General features: G+C 45.6%; 1 protein-coding gene across 2 annotated transcripts in view; it reads right to left on the bottom strand.

Annotated features, from left to right (window-relative positions):
• NETO1 (neuropilin and tolloid like 1) overlaps window positions 1-19,465 on the bottom strand; it is a 206,537-nt gene that overhangs the window by 152,362 nt on the left and 34,710 nt on the right. For both annotated transcript variants that reach the window (XM_056521455.1, XM_056521454.1), the window contains exon 4: window positions 13,526-13,774. In XM_056521455.1, the coding sequence (XP_056377430.1) occupies window positions 13,526-13,774 (249 nt within the window). The remainder of the gene's footprint in view (window positions 1-13,525; window positions 13,775-19,465) is intronic.

Raw genomic sequence — 19,465 nt, 5'->3', positions numbered from 1 at the left:
GTGAAATTTTAAAGTATGGGGCAACACCAGTATGTTAGTGTACAAAAATGTTTTTTTTTTACACTAACATGCTGGTGTAGACCCCAACTTTACCTTTTCATAAGGGGTAAAAGAAGAAAAAGCCCCCCAAAATTTGTTAGGCAATTTCTCCCGAGTACGGCGATACCCCATATGTGGCCCTAAACTGTTGCCTTGAAATACGCCAGGGCTCCAAAGTGAGAGCGCCATGCGCATTTGAGGCCTAAATTAGGGATTTGCATAGGGGTGGACATAGGGGTATTTTACATCAGTGATTCTCAAACAGGGTGCCTCCAGCTGTTGCTAAACTCCCAGCATGCTTGGACAGTCAATGGCTGTCCGGAAATGCTGGGAGTTTTTGTTTTGCAACAGCTGGAGGCTCCGTTTTGGAAACACTGCTGTAGGATACGTTTTTCATTTTTATTGGGGGGGAAGGGGTGGTGGGGGGGGGGGCAGTGTACGTGTGTATATGTAGTGTTTTACTCTTTATTTTATGTTAGTGTAGTGTTTTTAGGCTACATTCACACTGACGGCGGATTACACTGAGTCTCCCGCTAGGAGTTTGAGCTGCGGCTGCTGCAGCTCAAACCTGAAGCAGGGAATTCACTGTAATCCACCGCCAGTGTGAATGTAACCTGTACATTCATATGGGAGGGGGGGGGGCAAAACTACAACTCCCAGCATGCACTGACAGAACGTGCATGCTGGGAGTTGTAGTTTTGCAACAGCTGGAGGCACACTGGTTGGAAAATACTGAGTTAGGTAATAGAACCTATTACCTAACTCGGTATTTCCCAACCAGTGTGCCTCCAGCTGTTGCAGAACTACAACTCTCAGCATGTACTGATTGCCAAAGAGAATGCTGGGAGATGTAGTTATGCAACAGCTGGATGCACGCAAGTACAACTCCCAGCATGCCGAGACAGCCATTTGCTGTTCCTGAATGCTGGGAGTTGTAGTTTTTCAAGATTTAGAGGGGTTCAGGCTGGAGATCACTGACAGTGGTCTCTAAACTGTAGCCCTCCAGATGTTGCAAAACTACAAATCTCAGCATGCTAAGACAGCAAACTGCTGTCTGAGCATGCTGGGAGTTGTAGTTTTGTAATATCTCGAGGGCTACAGTTTAGAGACCACTGCCAGTGATCTCTAGCCTGAACCCCTCTAAATCTTGCAAAACTACAACTCCCAGCATGCCAACACAGCAAACAGCTGTCAAGGCATGGTGGGAGTTGTAGTTTTGCAACATCTGGAGGGCGACAGTTTAGAGACCACTCTCTAAACTGTCGCCCTGCAGATGTTGCTAGGCAACAGACTATGGACACGCGGCGCCATACTCACCTCCACCGCCGCCGTGATCACAGCCGCCGCCGCCGCCGGGTAAGTGATCGCCGCCGCCGCCGCTACTGCACGGTTCCCCCCGCTGTGCCCGGACACCGATGGGCGGGCATAGCGCGGGGAACCGAACTTTAACTCCCCCGCCCCCAGTCTGCTATTGGTCGTCCGCTCCGCCGATCAATAGCAGGGATAGGAGGGGTGGCAACCCTGCCACCTCACTCCTATCTCTTCAAGGGGGATCGAGGGTGTCTTGGACACCCCCGATCCCCCTTATTTTATCGCGGCGCCGCGATTGATGGGCAGGGGGAGAGCGCTCCCCCTGCAAACACCATAGATGCCGTGATCAGACTGATCACGGCATCTATGGGGTTAATGCTGCCGGGACCGGCGCGATCGCGGCCCCGGCAGCTGCGGTGGGACTCCGGCTGTGATTGACAGCTGAGTCCCACCCGCGATCTCCTGCGCTGCCCGCGGCAGAGCAGGAGATCGCTTGGACGTATGCATACGTCCATTTGCGCGAACGTGTAATTCGCCTGGACGTATGCATACGTCCAATAGCGGGAAGGGGTTAAAGGGGTACTTCATTAATTGGCTTAAGAAAGTTAAACAAATTTGTAAAGTACTTCTAGTACTTATCAGTATTTATCAGCTGCTGTATGGTCCAGAGGCAGCTGTATAGTTATTTTCTGTCTGACCACAGTGCTCTCTGCTGACACCTCTGTCCATGTCAGGAACTGTCCAGAGTACAAGCAAATCCCCATAGCAAACCTCTCCTGCTTTGAACAGCACTGTGGTCAGACAGAAAATAACAACGCGACATCCTCTGTAGTACACAGCAGCTGAGAAATACTGGAGGTGAAGTTATATAAATCTGTTTAACTTTTATTAAAAAGATTATTAAAAAATTATATATGCAAATGGGATAGTAAAAAAATTACAGATAATGACCCAAAAAATGAGCCCTCATACCGCCGCTTATACAGAAAAATGAAAAAGTTATTGGTCAACAAAATAGAGGAATTTTAAATGAACTAATTTGGTTATAAAGTTTGCAATTTTTTTAAAGCGGTATAATAATAGAAAAGTATGTAATCATGGGTATCATTTTAATCGTATTGACCCACATAATAAAGAAAACTATTTTACCGTAAAGTGTACCGCATGAAAACGAAACCTTCCAAAATTTGCAAAATTGTGGATTTCTTATCAATTTCCCCACACAAATAGTATTTTTTTGGTTGTGCTGTAAATTTTATGGTAAAATGAGTGATGTCATTACAAAGGACAACTGGTCTCGAAAAAAACAAGCCCAACAATACTAGTCTGTGGATGGAAATATAAAAGAGTTTGTTTTACTGGTCAAACAAAATGGCGACTGAACAAGAAACCAAAGAGTTATTTTTACATTTGTGACAAACGAGATAAAAATAACTGACATTGCTATACTATTTTAGAACCTCTCGGCTACAGAGCTATCTAGTGGCACTAGACATACATAACAGACAATACATAACAATGTATAATATCTAGAGTACCGACAGCTGTGATTCCCACTGATCCCAAGAAAGGGTCTAATCTGAATAAAGTAGCAGTTATGCGTGCCTACTGCTGCTCCAGTTATTGTAAGACTGCCAGAGGTGGACAAATGCTGTACTTGGCTATTTCTGGCAGTCCTATACACAATGAATGAAGTGGTAGTGAACTTTGGGACCACTGCTTCAGTCAGACAGAAAACTTTGGGCCTTTATTTATATGATCACTAGGGGTCCTAGTAGTCAGACATCCAGCAATTTTACATTTATTCCTTATCCTGTTGATCAGTGTTTCCCAACCACTGTGCCTCCAGGTTGTCACGATGCCGGCTGGCAGGTAGTGGATCCCCTGTGCCAGAGAGGGATGGCGTGGACCACGCTAGTGGACCGGTTCTAAGCCACTACAGGTTTTCACCAGAGCCCGCCGCAAAGCGGGATGGTCTTGCTGCGGCGGTAGTGACCAGGTCGTATCCACTAGCAACGGCTTACCTCTCTGGCTGCTGAAGATGCTGAAGATAGGCGCGGTACAATGGAGTAGGCAGAAGCAAGGTCGGACGTAGCAGAAGGTCGGGGGCAGGCGGCAAGGATCGTAGTCAGGGGCAACGGCAGGAGGTCAGGAACACGGACTAGGAACAGACTAGGGAATGCTTTCACTAGGCACTAAGGCAACAAGATCCGGCAAGGGAGTGCAAGGGAGGAGACTAGATATAGGGAAGTGCACAGGTGAACACAATAAGCTAATTGGGAAGATTGGGCCAGGCACCATCATTGGTGCACTGGCCCTTTAAATCGCAGAGACCCGGCGCGCGCGCGCCCTAGGGAGCGGGGCCGCGCGCGCCGGGACAGGACCGAGGGAGAGCGAGTCAGGTACGGGGACCGGGGTGCGCATCGCGAGCGGGCGCTACCCGCATCGCGAATCGCACCCCGGCTGAAGGCGGGACCGCAGCGCACCCGGTCAGTGGATCTGACCGGGGCGCTGCAACAACGAAGATGAGGCGAGCGCTCCGGGGAGGAACGGGGACCCGGAGCGCTCGGCGTAACAGTACCCCCCCCCTTGGGTCTCCCCCTCTTCTTGGGGCCAAAGAACCTGAGAAAAAAAAACTCAATTTTTCCGTGAAGAGGTCCGATGCAAATTAGGAGGGGTTCTGTGTGGAAACGTACGAGACAGTCCAATCTTTTATTGTAAAAACAATAGATGTAGAGGGGTCTGGCGAGACTGGTCACAGGAACGTAGAACCTGTTGATGAGAGAGGCCAAAAAAAATTTTCCTGCAGATCCGGAATCCAAGAAGAGCATAGTAGAGAAGGAGAAGGTAGAGGCAGATATCCGCACAGGCACAGTAAGGCGTGGAGAAGCAGAGTTGACATCAAGAACTGTGTCACCTTCGTGCGGAGTCAGCGTGCGTCTTTCCAGGCGGGGAGGACGGATAGGACAATCCTTCAGGAAGTGTTCGGTACCGGCATGGTACAGGCAAAGATTCTCCATGCGGCGTCGTGTCCTCTCTTGAGGTGTCAAGCAAGACCGGTCAACATGCATAGCCTCCGCGGCGGGAAGCACAGGAACAGATTGCAGAGGACCAGAGGAGAGAGGAGCCGGAGAGAAAAAACGCTTCGTGCGAACAAAGTCCATATCCAGGCGGAGCTCCAGACGCCATCCGGAAGAACGCATGTCAATGCGAGTGGCTAGATGAATGAGTTCATGTAGGTCAGCAGGAGTCTCTCGTGCGGCCAGAACATCTTTAATGTTGCTGGATAGGCCTTTTTTAAAGGTCGCGCAGAGAGTCTCACTATTCCAGGACAACTCGTAAGCAAGAGCACGGAACTGAATGGCGTACTCGCCAACGGAAGAAACACCCTGGGCCAGGTTCAGCAGGGCAATCTCGGCTGAAGAAGCTCGGGCAGGTTCCTCAAAGACACTTCGAATTTCCGAGAAGAAGGAGTGTACAGAGGCAGTGACGGGGTCATTGCGGTCCCAGAGCGGTGCGGCCCATGACAGGGCTTTTCCAGACAGAAGGCAGAACACGAAAGCCACCTTAGACCTTTCAGTAGGAAACTGGTCCGACATCATCTCCAAGTGCTGGGAACATTGCGAAAGAAAGCCACGGCAATACTTAGAGTCCCCATTAAATTTGTCCGGCAAGGACAGGCAGAGGCTAGGAGTGGCCACTCGCTGCGGAGGAGGTGCAGGAGCTGGCGGAGGAGATGATTGCTGAAGAAGTTGCGAATGTTGGTGCAAAATGGTGGACACTTCCGACAGCTGGTGGGTTAGATGGGCGATCTGTCGGGCGATATCAGAGACAACTGGCAGGGGAACCCCAGCGGGATCCATGGCCGGATCTACTGTCACGATGCCGGCTGGCAGGTAGTGGATCCCCTGTGCCAGAGAGGGATGGCGTGGACCGCGCTAGTGGACCGGTTCTAAGCCACTACAGGTTTTCACCAGAGCCCGCCGCAAAGCGGGATGGTCTTGCTGCGGCGGTAGTGACCAGGTCGTATCCACTAGCAACGGCTTACCTCTCTGGCTGCTGAAGATGCTGAAGATAGGCGCGGTACAATGGAGTAGGCAGAAGCAAGGTCGGACGTAGCAGAAGGTCGGGGGCAGGCGGCAAGGATCGTAGTCAGGGGCAACGGCAGGAGGTCAGGAACACGGACTAGGAACAGACTAGGGAATGCTTTCACTAGGCACTAAGGCAACAAGATCCGGCAAGGGAGTGCAAGGGAGGAGACTAGATATAGGGAAGTGCACAGGTGAACACAATAAGCTAATTGGGAAGATTGGGCCAGGCACCATCATTGGTGCACTGGCCCTTTAAATCGCAGAGACCCGGCGCGCGCGCGCCCTAGGGAGCGGGGCCGCGCGCGCCGGGACAGGACCGAGGGAGAGCGAGTCAGGTACGGGGACCGGGGTGCGCATCGCGAGCGGGCGCTACCCGCATCGCGAATCGCACCCCGGCTGAAGGCGGGACCGCAGCGCACCCGGTCAGTGGATCTGACCGGGGCGCTGCAACAACGAAGATGAGGCGAGCGCTCCGGGGAGGAACGGGGACCCGGAGCGCTCGGCGTAACACAGGTGTTGCAAAAATACAACTCCTAACATGCCTGGACAGCCAATGGCTGTCCAGGCATGCTGGGAGTTGTAATTTTGCAACAGCTGAACTCACATTGGTTGAGAAACAATAGTGTGCACATTGAATAACTGTTGTTCAAAACTCAATTTTTTTCTTACTTAAGTGATTTTTATTTTCAATTTTCTTCCAAACAAAAACATCAGAGTATACATTCGCTGGCCACTTTATTTGGTACACGTGTTCAATTGCTTGTTAACACAAATAGCCAATCAGCCAATCACATTGAAGAAACTAAATGCATTGAGGGATGTAGACATGGTCAAGATAACTTGCTGAAGTTCAAACCAAGCACCAGAATGGTGAAAACAGGGGATTTAGGTGGCTTTTAACGTGGCAGGGTCATTGATGCTAAATTGGTTGGTCTAAGTATTTCAGAAACTGTTGATCTACTGAATTTTTCATGCTCAACCATCTGTAAGGTTTACAGAGAATGATCCAAAAAGAGGAAATATCCAGTGAGCGGCAGTTGTGTGGACACAAATAATTTGTTTGATGTCAGAGCAGAATGGACAGAGAGGTTTTAGATGGCAGAAAGACAACAGTAACTCAAATAAACGCTTGTTACAATCAAGGTATGCAGAATACCATCTTTGAATGCACAACACATTGTATCTTGAAGCAGATGGGCTACAGCAGCTGAAGACCATACCAGGTGCCACTCCTGTCAGGTAAGAACAGACTGAAAAAGGCTGAAAAAATTATGGCTGGTCTAATGTCTCGATTTCAGCGGTGATATTTAAGCCTCTTAATACCAATTGAGAATCGTTTAACCACGACAGCCTACTGGAGTATTGTTGCTCACCATGTCTATTTCTTTATGACCACAGTGGACCCATCTGCTGATGGCTACTTTCAGTAGGATAATGTACCATGTCACGAAGCTCATATAACCTCAAACTGGTTTCTTGCATATAAAAATGAGATCACTGTACTCCAATGGCCTCCACAGTCACCTGATCTCAATTCAATAGAGCATCTTTAGAATGTGGTAGAACAGGATATTCACATCATGGATGTGAAGCCAGCAAATCTACTACAACTGTGTGATGCCATCATGTCCATATGGACCAAAATCTCTGAGGAATGTATAAAGTACCTTGTAGATAATTTGCCCAAAAACATAAAGGAAGTTTTGAATGCAATCCTACCCAGGTTTATATTATAAAGTGGAAATTTAATGTATAGTACAATACATTCCTATACTTCTGAAAGCAGCAGCACCAATGGGGAAGATTCTGTCTTCCTTTAATGATCAACCAGATGACATTGATTAACCATTTAATTGCACAACCTATATAACACCTACTACTCCATAGCCTCATTGTGATTTTTTTTTGTCCTCCTCTCGGACAGGTGATATCTGGGAAATGGTTACTCCATTTATTTCCTTTTTTGTCTCTTTAACTCTTTGCTTACATGTTCATGCTGTCAAGGAGTTATTACCATTATCACTTTTAGCATTCTTTCAGAAGATGAGAGCTGTTCAGAAATATTTTATTCATTTCCACCAGACATCCAGAGGGAGAGCAGTAAAGGTCAAGTCATAAGATTCATTACCCTTCTTATAGAAGAGGGACAGATCTTTACTTGGGCAGAAACCTTTCTTCAAAAGCTGTTAGCTGTACACATCAAAGGAAGTTGTACCTCCTTGGCCGAATGTATCTTACTCCAAGAATTTGCACGATCTATTAACCTTCTTATAAAGTGGAAATAATCTTTACTTGGGCAGAGACCTTTCTTCAGCAATCAGCTGTACTCATTAAAGAAAGTCCTAACTCCTGGCAAACTAGAGGAATAGCATCTGGATCAGATGATCCTTCAACAGATCACAGACCTCTGAGGTCTTCCACAAGTTGACCTAATGGCCACTCACAAAAATATCAAGGTAGCATGTTTCTGCTCCCTGCTCAGGATCGATAGGCCATGGGCTCTGGATGTAATTTTCATACCAAGAAACTTAAAATGAGCAAATGTTTTTCTGCCTATACTAAAGATCCCAAAGGTCTTACAAGAAGATAAAATGGGAACAGTCTTCAGTCGTTTTCATCTGCCCCTGTTAGCCAACAGGACCTGGATCCCACTGCTAATGTTATTGTCCAGAGGTGACTATTGACTCAGGATAGCATATATTCTCCTTACCTAGCTGGCCTGAAAGCTTATCTGCCTATTTAAGCAAGCTCTGAATTGCCCAAAGACATAGTAAGCACTTTGGCACAATCTACAGGATTAGGAAAGGCTGCTCCAGCTGGTGTGGCAGGACCAGGTTCCTTTTTTCCTCTCCTACTATCCAGAATTCCCCAGAGTTTCTACAAGAGGAGACTTGATATGTGTCTTTACTTGCAAACTAATAAAGTGCAAATGCTGACATTGTCTTAAGGTCTGGGCAGGGCTGGTGCACCCTACAGGCAGGATAGGTACCTGCCTAGAGTGTCCACTTGATAAGGGCACCGCCCGCAGCCACAATATTTCTGTGAAGTCGCAACTAAGTGTGACAGTAATTTGTCCAAGACAGATTCCTTGACCTTCTCGGCCTTTTGACAAAAATATTGGATCTTACAGAGGAAGCCTCTTTATCAGGAGAACCTATTAACCTTAAGGTTCTTAGGGTTTGGGCACAAAGGGCTATACATCTTTTTGGTAGGTTCATTTTAATGAGGTTAGACCCTCAACTAGTCCATTTGGCCACTAATAAGTCTAGTTCTAATGATGGTTAACTCTTTGGCGACTATTTTATCAAAGAGATCAATAAATACGTGGGGCTTTTCTTGACTCTCAACAAAGCCCAATCTTCATTGAAGAGAGTCTTTCAAGGTCGCATTTTTTTGCCCGGCCGTGAAAAGAAGGGGTCGTTTTCCCGGCAAACAATCCCGTGAGGGACAATCCTATAGAGGCCCCCACCACCACTTCGCCCAGACATACACTCTACCATTGATCTTTTTCAACCCCACACCATTCTTCCCAACAAGAGAAAGACCCTGGAGGGCTAGAGGCCACAGAGGATATCCTAGGCCTAGACTCGCTGCAGGTAAATGCTCTTCCTCCATATTCTGCCCTCATTCCCTTGGGAGGAAGGTTATTTGCATTTTTTCCAGAATTGGTCAATGATAACATCAGACTCATGGATCCTCAATACAATTTTGGGGTAGTAATAGAATTTGCATATCCCCCAAATCAAATTCAATTACCTCATCCCATTGCTTTTTCTCAGACAGATCAAGGTCTCATACAACAAGAAATCAGGGAACTATGTTTCAAAGGTGCAATCACTCAGGTTCCTCTAAACTCACAAGGTTTTCTGAACAACCTGTTTTTGGTAAAAAAAAAAAAAAGAGAGATGGAGGTCACAGACCTGTAACAAATCTAAGAATCCTAAACAACTTTGTGCGTTACCAGCACTTCAAAATGGAGGGTATCCATCTTCTCAGAGACCTATTGCTCCATAACGATTGGCTAGCAAAGATAGACCTCAAAGATTCCTATTCCATGGTGCCTATGCACCAAAACTCTCAACCATACCTCCAATTTTTATGGAAGGGACAAAAATGGCAATTTACCAGCCTACCTTTCACATATCCTCAGCTCATTGGTGCTTTACAAAGCTCCTCAAACCAGTGGTAGCTGTTCTAAGATCTTGAGGCATTCGTCTAATTATATAATTAGACAACATTTTATTAATGGCCCAATCTCTGGAGCTCGTTCATCTACATATTCATTGGACTCTGACATTACTTTACAATCTCGGATTTTTAATCAATCTCGAGAAATCAGTACTGATTGCCTTAAAGATACTAGAATGCCTAGGTTTTATGATCAATGCACGATCAGCCATACTGAGTCTTGCTTCCAGGAAATTAAAGACAATCTGCCGAGAGATTTGATCTGTCTTAAACAAACAATTGGTCTCTCTTCGAGCAATTGCTCGCATAGTAGGCCTTCTATCAGCATCTATTCAGGCGATATTTCCAGCTCCCCTCAATTACAGAGCACTTCAGTGTCTAAAAGTCCAACATTACAGAATGGCTTGGGATATTCCGACAAAATATCCCTCACAGAAACCAAGGAGGAACTTCTTTAGGGGTTACACCATATTCAGACATGGAATGGGAAAGCCATTTTACACCCACTTCCAGACCTGATCATAGAATCAGATGCCAGCCATACAGGTTGGGGCGCTCGCTGTGGTCCACTTTCCACAGGAGGAAAATGGTCAGAGGAAGAATCTTCTCTTCATATAAATTGTCTAGAACTCTTAGCAGGGTCTTTTGCTCTCAAGAGTTTTGTGAAAGACAGATCCCACTGTTGTGTCCTACTTCGGATGGGCATCATTTCAGCTGTACAATATATCAAGCGGCTAGGGGGCCCTAAATCCAAACTCTTAGCCAATATCACGAAGGTTTTTTACTTTTTTGCTTGAACAGAGATATCATTTTGAAAGCAAAATATCTCTCAGGTCTATCCCATTCCATTGCAGATTGGAATTCATGTTATCTAACCGATTGCAGCGATTGGAAACTAGACCTCTCCATTTTTCCTCAACGCAACAATCTTTGATCTGTTTGCATCTTCCCCAATTCTTCAGTTGGCGTTCGGATCCAGAATCTCAAGGAATAGATGTTCTCCTCCTATCTTGGCCCTCTCATACTCTGTATGCATTTCCACCTTTTGCTCTGATTCAGAGAGTTCTGTTGTTAACCAAATCACAGAAATTAGTCCTCTTTGGCCATCTCAGACTTAGTTTCCCAAAGTTTTGGGAATGACAATCAATTTTCCTCGAATCCTTCCTATCCATCAATCCATTATTCTGGATCCTACGGGGAACCCTTATCCGTTAGTCAGCTTCTATCTCTGATAGCCTGGTTCATTTTAGGTCAACAGAATCTGGTCTCGAACTTTCACAATTAGCTCAAGACATCCTATCAGATGCATGGGCTCCGAGTACCAGGTCTGCTTAAGGATCAGTCTGGAGATTATGGTCTAATTGGTGCATTCAATTGTGTCACATTATGTCCAATTAGCTTTTTTTTCCCTCCCTTTTTTGGTTTAGTTTCAATACAAAGGGAATAAACATGTGTATAGCAAAACATGTGTAACTGCAATCCTTTTCTGTGAGAAATACTTAAAGGGGTTATCCAGGAAAAAACTTTTTTTTTATATATCAACTGGCTCCAGAAATTTAAACAGATTTGTAAATTACTTCTATTAAAAAATCTTAATCCTTTCAGTACTTATGAGCTTCTGAAGTTTAGGTTGTTCTTTTCGGTCTAAGTAATCTCTGATGACATGTGTCTCAGGAACCGCCCAATTTAGAAGAGGTTTGCTATGGGAATTTGCTTCTAAACTGGGCGGTTCCTGAGACACTTGTCATCAGAGATTACTTAGACAGAAAAGAACAACCTTAACTTCAGAAGCTCATAAGTACTGAAAGGATTAAGATTTTTTAATAGAAGTAATTTACAAATCTGTTTAACTTTCTGGAGCCAGTTGATATATAAAAAAGTTTTTTCCTGGAATACCCCTTTAATTTTCTTGAAAAATTTCAGGGGTGGAAACATTTACGGCCATGACTGTATATCTTTTTATCCCCCACCTATTCATGCTTTACCTATGGGAAAACATCCATTGATTTGTAAATTGATGAGAGGTATTAAATTTAGAAGGCCTCCTTTACCCAAGTATTATTCTACCTGGGATGTTACTTTAATTCTTAATCTTCTTAATTCCTGGGACGATAATGACCTCCTTCCTTTAAAATTTTTATCATTTAAACTGACAGTTCTTCTATGCCTTAATTCCTTTGAGAGAGTTTCAGATGTCCAAGCCCTATATCTCTCTCGTAGACAATTCTCTCCTCAAGGTGGGACCTTTTTTATTCACCATAGGACCAAGACTAACATCCATTCAGTTTTTTACCCATTTTTTTCCCCAACAAGAAAAAGTTAGATGTTTAAAAACTTATGTACACAAAACAATATCTCTTAGACCCTCTTCAGCTTCTCAATTGCTAGTTTCCTTTTGTAAAACTCATTTACCTGTTTCTTCTACAACCCTTGCCAAATGGGTTAGTCAAACCATGTCTCTAGTAGGTATAGACACTTCTATTTTTGGAGCTCATTCAACCAGAGGGGCTATGTCCACTAAAGTTAGGCAGGCAGGGTGATCTCTATCAGATATCTTAAAAGCTGCTAATTGGTCTTCTGAATCCACATTTAAAACTTTCTATTTTAGATTTGATCCTCATGTATCTATGGTTTTATTTTAATTACATGTGCATATATATTTGTACTTGTTATTTGTACATATTGTTATGCAAGCTTTGAACATGCATAATGCGAAGTCTCCTGCTCTTGTAATAAAATTCGAGATTTTCCTAGTCCCTTATGACGGAAAATATAGATTTTATTAAAGACAGGAGACAAACTTTATCCCTCCCGATATCCCTTCCCTGTTTCTATTTACCTGTTTCCTTTTATTGCAGTTTAATGAAACTTAATTGCTGAAGCTATTTCTTCATCCTTGCATGATGGGATTCATCTGTTTGTGAAGATTTCCTGTTTGATGTTAGTTTGGGTCTTATTCTACGTTCCAACAGACTGCAGACGTTACCTTTGTCTTGATTTCCAGTTTGCACCAATGAAAGAGGAGTCAGTTTACCTGTTGAGACTCGATATCACCTATACTGCGTTATGATTGGCTTTTATTCCAACCTAATTTGCATGTTTGAATTTTTTTTTTTGTTAACTGTATATTAACCCTTTTGCTGTGGTAGTGCGGTAAATGAAAGATTTAAAGCATAATGTTTGTCTCCACTCTTTAATAATATCCATATCTTCCATCATAAGGGACTAGGAAAATCTCTAGTTGTTAAAAATATGTAAGTTGTACAGTTATTCATTGCCCCCCCCCCTTCCCCAATGTCCCAGGTCCAGGCACAGTGGTGCTAGCATCATACCCTATGACAGTGTTTCCAAACCAGGGTTTTGAGGAACTATAGGGTTCCGTCAGCTCTGATCAGGAATTTTCTAAAACACATCAACCATAAGACCTGTGACATTTATAATAAGGAAGGCAAACTTATTTCTGTCTGCCCAAAGATACTATGCAAAGTAGAAAACAAATCAGAGCTAAAAGAAAACACTCGAATAGAAAATGCCCCTACACTAAGCTTCCTTCGTTTGCCAGGAGCGGAACCATTTTAAAGGGTTCCTGAATCAAATCACCAAAGCGGTTCTTATACACACTTATAACTAGGATAGGTGGTACCCAGTGGGGGTTGACTACAAGTAAGACAACTTTTATAAAGTAAATATTAAAACGGTCCCAATAGGGACCATTTTAATATTTACTTAATAAAAGTTGTTTTTATCTTGACCTTAAGGGTAGGTTCTGTTCTGTGATACTAAAGGGTTCTTGAGCATCACTATCTTAAGCAATAAAGGATGGATTCAGATTGACACATAACTTAAATAGATTTTTAATGCTTATAAGTACAATTCAGAAGGCTTATGTAACTCACCTGGTGTGAAATTATATTGTGCAGAAAATCCAAGAGATTCTAGTTCACCATCAGCAAAAAATTTAATCCACAAGAATCTTCCACTTGATTTTATAAAAGGAGGACTTTGTTGTCCACAGTAGCGTCCAATAATTGGTGAAAAGCCAAAAGGTCCATCTCGCACCTCAATATGATCAAATTTACATTCCCATGACGACTCTATGGCATATTTTTCATCAAAATGAAGTTCAATGCATTGTCTGGGGGCCGCTGTAAAAAGAAAAATTGCAAAAAAGTTCTGAGATACATTTTATCTGACAAATATATACCATATTTTGTATGAAGTGGGCTATTATTATCTTTGGTCCTAAAACAGTTTTGTTAGTTACCAAACTGATGACCTTTATGGAAGTTATTAAACCCCAAAGGTAATACAGCAAAGTATTGTTTAGGACAATGTACAGTTGCCCATGTAGGGCCGCCATGAGGGGGGTACAGCCAGTACTCCAGTAAGGGGCCTGGGCCCCCGCTTCCCCCCCCACCCTGCAGCTGCCACAGCACAGAAGCAGGGGATCTCTGTTTAGACAGCAGTCTCCTGCTTCCATGGCGGGTCCAGGACGTATTAAACTATAAGCGTGTCTTACAGACACGCCTATAGTTCAATGCGGTGCTCGGGCTTGGCTGATTTATAGAGCGAAGAGCCACTGGCTCCTTACCCTGTCGATCACTCTTGTGGACTGCCCACATTATGCAGGCGCCAACAAGAGGCCCGGGCTTCCTTCCTCTACGCTCTGACACATGAATGATATCATCATCATGGACCGCGCAGGAGCCAGGTAAATATGTTTTTTTTCTATTGTTGTCTAAGGGGGCTACTTATTCCTACCTAAGAGGGCTACTGATAACTACCTAAGGGGACTACTGATAACTACCTAAGGGGGCTACCTGTAACTACATAAGGGGGCTACTGATAACTACCTAAGAGGGCTACTGATTACTGCCTAAGGGGGCTACTGATTACTGCCTAAGGGAGCTACTGATAGCTACATAAGGGGGATACTACTATTATTGCCTAAGGAGGCTGCTGGCTATTTTTTTTCTAAATAAACTGGTGCCAGAAAGTTAAACGGATTTGTAAATTACTTCTATTAAAAAATCTTACTCCTTCCAGCTGCTGTATGATCCACAGGAAGTTATTTTCCTTTTGAATTTCCTTTCTGTCTGACCACAGTCCTCTTTGCCGACACCTCTGTCCATATCAGGAACTGTCCAGAGCAGGAGAGTTTCGGGAGGAGCCCCTGATCTGATGAAGGGAGGGCTCCTCCCGAAACGCATAATGCACTGTTTTATTGTTTTTACCATTCCTGTTAAATAAACGTCCTGTTTACGATCTTTCACCCCTACCTGGATGTTATTATCTTCCTGTCTGTAAGTCGCAGTGCCGGTATCCAAGGGTTTTGTTCTACTCCTCTGCATCTAAAATGGACAGAGGTGCCTGCAGAGAGCACTGTGGTCAGACAGAAAGGACATTCAAAAAGAAAAGAACTTCATGTTGAGCATATAACAGCTGATAAGTACTGGAAGTATTAAGATTTTTTAAATAGAAGTAATTTACAAATCTGTTTAATTTTAATGTTTTCCAGTGGAGTACTCCTTTAAATATGGCCTTATAAAACTTGAGACCATACATTGTACTATATTATTAGAATATCATTATGTATAAAAAGTAACAGTCAAGTTGTTTCAAAGTAACAATTACAATGCTAACTTGAGTTTTCCCTGCTGCATTGATTGAACGCATGGGCTCCCACCGGTTGGACACCCTGCAACCAGACAGTTACAATGTATGACTTCATCTTTTTTTTTTTTCTTCTTCTTTAGCTGGATAAATTCTTTCTCAGTCTATTGCACAGATATATATATATATATATATATATATATATATATATATATGTCACGATGCCGGCTGGCAGGTAGTGGACCCTCTGTGCCAGAGAGGGATTGGCGTGGACCGTGCTAGTGGACCGGTTCTAAGCCACTACTGGTTTTCACCAGAGCCCGCCGCAAAGCGGGATGGTCTTGCTGCGGCGGTAGTGACCAGGTCGTATCCACTAGCAACGGCTCACCTCTCTGGCTGCTGAAGATAGGCGCGGTACAAGGGAGTAGGCAGAAGCAAGGTCGGACGTAGCAGAAGGTCGGGGCAGGCAGCAAGGATCGTAGTCAGGGGCAACGGCAGAAGGTCTGGAAACACAGGCAAGGAACACACAAGGAACGCTTTCACTGGCACTAAGGCAACAAGATCCGGCAAGGGAGTGCAAGGGAAGTGAGGTAATATAGGGAAGTGCACAGGTGAAAACCCTAATTGGAACCACTGCGCCAATCAGCGGCGCAGTGGCCCTTTAAATCGCAGAGACCCGGCGCGCGCGCGCCCTAGGGAGCGGGGCCGCGCGCGCCGGGACAGAACAGACGGGGAGCGAGTCAGGTAGGGGAGCCGGGGTGCGCATCGCGAGCGGGCGCTACCCGCATCGCGAATCGCATCCCGGCTGGCAGCGGGATCGCAGCGCCCCGGGTCAGAGGACGTGACCGGAGCGCTGCAGCGGAGGGAGTGAAGCGAGCGCTCCGGGGACCTGGAGCGCTCGGCGTAACAGTACCCCCCCCCTTGGGTCTCCCCCTCTTCTTGGAGCCTGAGAACCTGAGGAGCAGACTTTTGTCAAGGATGTTGTCCTCAGGTTCCCAGGATCTCTCTTCAGGACCACAACCCTCCCAGTCTACTAAAAAAAAAATTTTCCCTCTGACCTTTTTGGCAGCCAAAATTTCCTTGACCGAGAAGACGTCCGAGGAGCCGGAAACAGGAGTGGGAGGAACAGATTTGGGAGAAAAACGGTTGAGGATGAGTGGTTTGAGAAGAGAGACGTGAAAGGCATTAGGGATACGAAGAGAAGGAGGAAGAAGAAGTTTATAAGAGACAGGATTAATTTGACACAAAATTTTGAAAGGACCAAGATAGCGTGGTCCCAACTTGTAGCTAGGGACACGGAAGCGGACATATTTAGCGGAGAGCCATACCTTGTCTCCAGGGGAAAAAACGGGGGGAGCTCTTCTTTTCTTATCCGCGAACCTCTTCATGCGTGAAGAAGCCTGTAAGAGAGAATTTTGGGTCTCTCTCCATATAATGGAAAGGTCACGAGAAATTTCATCCACAGCGGGCAGACCAGAGGGCAAGGGGGTAGGGAGGGGGGGAAGAGGGTGACGGCCGTACACCACGAAAAATGGGGATTTGGAGGAAGATTCAGAGACCCTGAAGTTATACGAGAATTCGGCCCATGGAAGGAGATCTGCCCAGTCATCCTGGCGGGAGGAAACAAAATGTCGCAAATAATCACCCAGGATCTGGTTAATTCTTTCTACTTGTCCATTGGACTGGGGATGATATGCAGAGGAAAAATTTAATTTAATCTTGAGTTGTTTACAGAGAGCCCTCCAGAATTTAGACACGAATTGGACCCCTCTATCCGAGACAATCTGCGTAGGCAACCCGTGAAGACGAAAAATGTGTACAAAAAATTGTTTAGCCAACTGAGGCGCAGAAGGAAGACCAGGAAGAGGGATGAAATGTGCCATTTTGGAGAATCGATCAACGACCACCCAAATAACGGTGTTGCCACGGGAAGGGGGTAAATCAGTAATAAAATCCATACCAATCAGAGACCAAGGCTGTTCGGGGACAGGCAGAGGATGAAGAAAACCAGCGGGCTTCTGGCGAGGAGTCTTATCCCGGGCACAGATAGTGCAGGCTCGCACAAAGTCCCCAACATCCGTCTCCAGAGTCGGCCACCAATAGAAGCGGGAGATGAGTTGCACAGATTTCTTGATGCCCGCATGACCTGCGAGATGGGAGGAGTGACCCCATTTGAGGATTCCGAGGCGTTGGCGTGGAGAAACAAAGGTCTTTCCTGGAGGAGTCTGCCTGATGGAGGCAGGAGAAGTGGAGATCAGGCAGTCAGGTGGAATGATGTGTTGCGGAGGGAGATCAACTTCTGAGGCATCCGAGGAACGAGAGAGAGCATCGGCCCTAATGTTCTTATCGGCAGGACGAAAGTGAATCTCAAAATAAAATCGGGCAAAGAACAGAGACCACCGGGCCTGGCGAGGATTCAGCCGTTGGGCAGACTGGAGGTAGGAGAGGTTCTTGTGGTCGGTGTAGATAATAACAGGAAATCTTGATCCCTCCAGCAGATGCCTCCATTCCTCAAGTGCTAATTTAATGGCTAGAAGCTCTCGATCCCCGATGGAGTAGTTCCTCTCCGCTGGAGAGAAGGTCCTAGAGAAAAAACCACAAGTGACAGCATGCCCGGAAGAATTTTTTTGTAGAAGAACAGCTCCAGCTCCCACTGAGGAGGCATCAACCTCCAATAGGAAGGGTTTGGAAGGGTCAGGTCTGGAGAGCACGGGAGCCGAAGAAAAGGCAGACTTGAGTCGTTTAAAGGAGTCTTCTGCTTGAGGAGGCCAGGACTTGGGATCAGCATTTTTTTTGGTTAAAGCCACGATAGGAGCCACAATGGTAGAAAAATGTGGAATAAATTGCCTGTAATAATTGGCGAACCCCAAAAAGCGTTGGATAGCACGGAGTCCGGAGGGGCGTGGCCAATCTAAGACGGCAGAGAGTTTGTCTGGATCCATCTGTAGTCCCTGGCCAGAGACCAAATATCCTAGAAAAGGAAGAGATTGGCATTCAAACAGACATTTCTCAATTTTGGCATAGAGTTGGTTGTCACAAAGTCTCTGAAGAACCATACGGACATGCTGGCGGTGTTCTTCTAGATTGGCAGAAAAAATTAGGATATCGTCCAGATATACAACAACACAGGAGTATAACAGATCACGAAAAATTTCATTGACAAAGTCTTGGAAGACGGCAGGGGCATTGCACAGTCCAAAGGGCATGACCAGATACTCAAAGTGTCCATCTCTGGTGTTAAATGCCGTTTTCCACTCGTCCCCCTCTCTGATGCGGATGAGGTTATAGGCGCCTCTTAAGTCCAATTTAGTGAAGATGTGGGCACCTTGGAGGCGATCAAAGAGTTCAGAGATGAGGGGTAAGGGGTAGCGGTTCTTAACCGTGATTTTATTAAGACCGCGGTAGTCAATGCAAGGACGTAGGGAGCCATCTTTTTTGGACACAAAGAAAAATCCGGCTCCGGCAGGAGAGGAGGATTTACGGATAAAGCCCTTTTTTAGATTCTCCTGGACGTATTCGGACATGGCAAGAGTCTCTGGGGCAGAGAGAGGATAAATTCTGCCCCGGGGTGGAGTAGTACCCGGGAGGAGGTCGATAGGGCAATCATAAGGCCTGTGAGGAGGTAGAGTCTCAGCTTGTTTTTTGCAGAAAACATCCGCGAAGTCCATATAGGCCTTAGGGAGACCGGTTACTGGAGGAACCACAGAGTTACGGCAAGGGTTACTGGGAACCGGTTTTAGACAGTTCTTGGAACAAGAGGACCCCCAACTCTTGATCTCCCCAGTGGACCAATCCAGGGTTGGGGAATGAAGTTGAAGCCAGGGAAGTCCCAGGAGAATCTCCGAGGTGCAATTGGGGAGGACCAAAAGTTCAATCCTCTCATGATGAGATCCGATGCTCATAAGAAGGGGCTCCGTGCGGAAACGTATGGTACAGTCCAATCTTTCATTATTTACACAATTGATGTAGAGGGGTCTGGCGAGACTGGTCACCGGGATGTTGAACCTGTTGACGAGAGAGGCCAAAATAAAATTTCCTGCAGATCCAGAGTCCAAGAAGGCCACTGTAGAGAAGGAGAAGGCAGAGGCAGACATCCGCACAGGCACAGTAAGACGTGGAGAAGCAGAGTAGACATCAAGGACTGTCTCACCTTTGTGCGGAGTCAGCGTACGTCTTTCCAGGCGGGGAGGACGGATAGGACAATCCCTCAGGAAGTGTTCGGT

Source organism: Hyla sarda, chromosome 5 (genome assembly GCF_029499605.1).
Source record: "Hyla sarda isolate aHylSar1 chromosome 5, aHylSar1.hap1, whole genome shotgun sequence".
Classification (NCBI taxonomy): Eukaryota; Metazoa; Chordata; class Amphibia; order Anura; family Hylidae; genus Hyla; species Hyla sarda.
The sequence above is the reverse complement of the archived record's forward strand: the minus strand, read 5'-3'. Positions and strand labels throughout refer to the sequence as shown.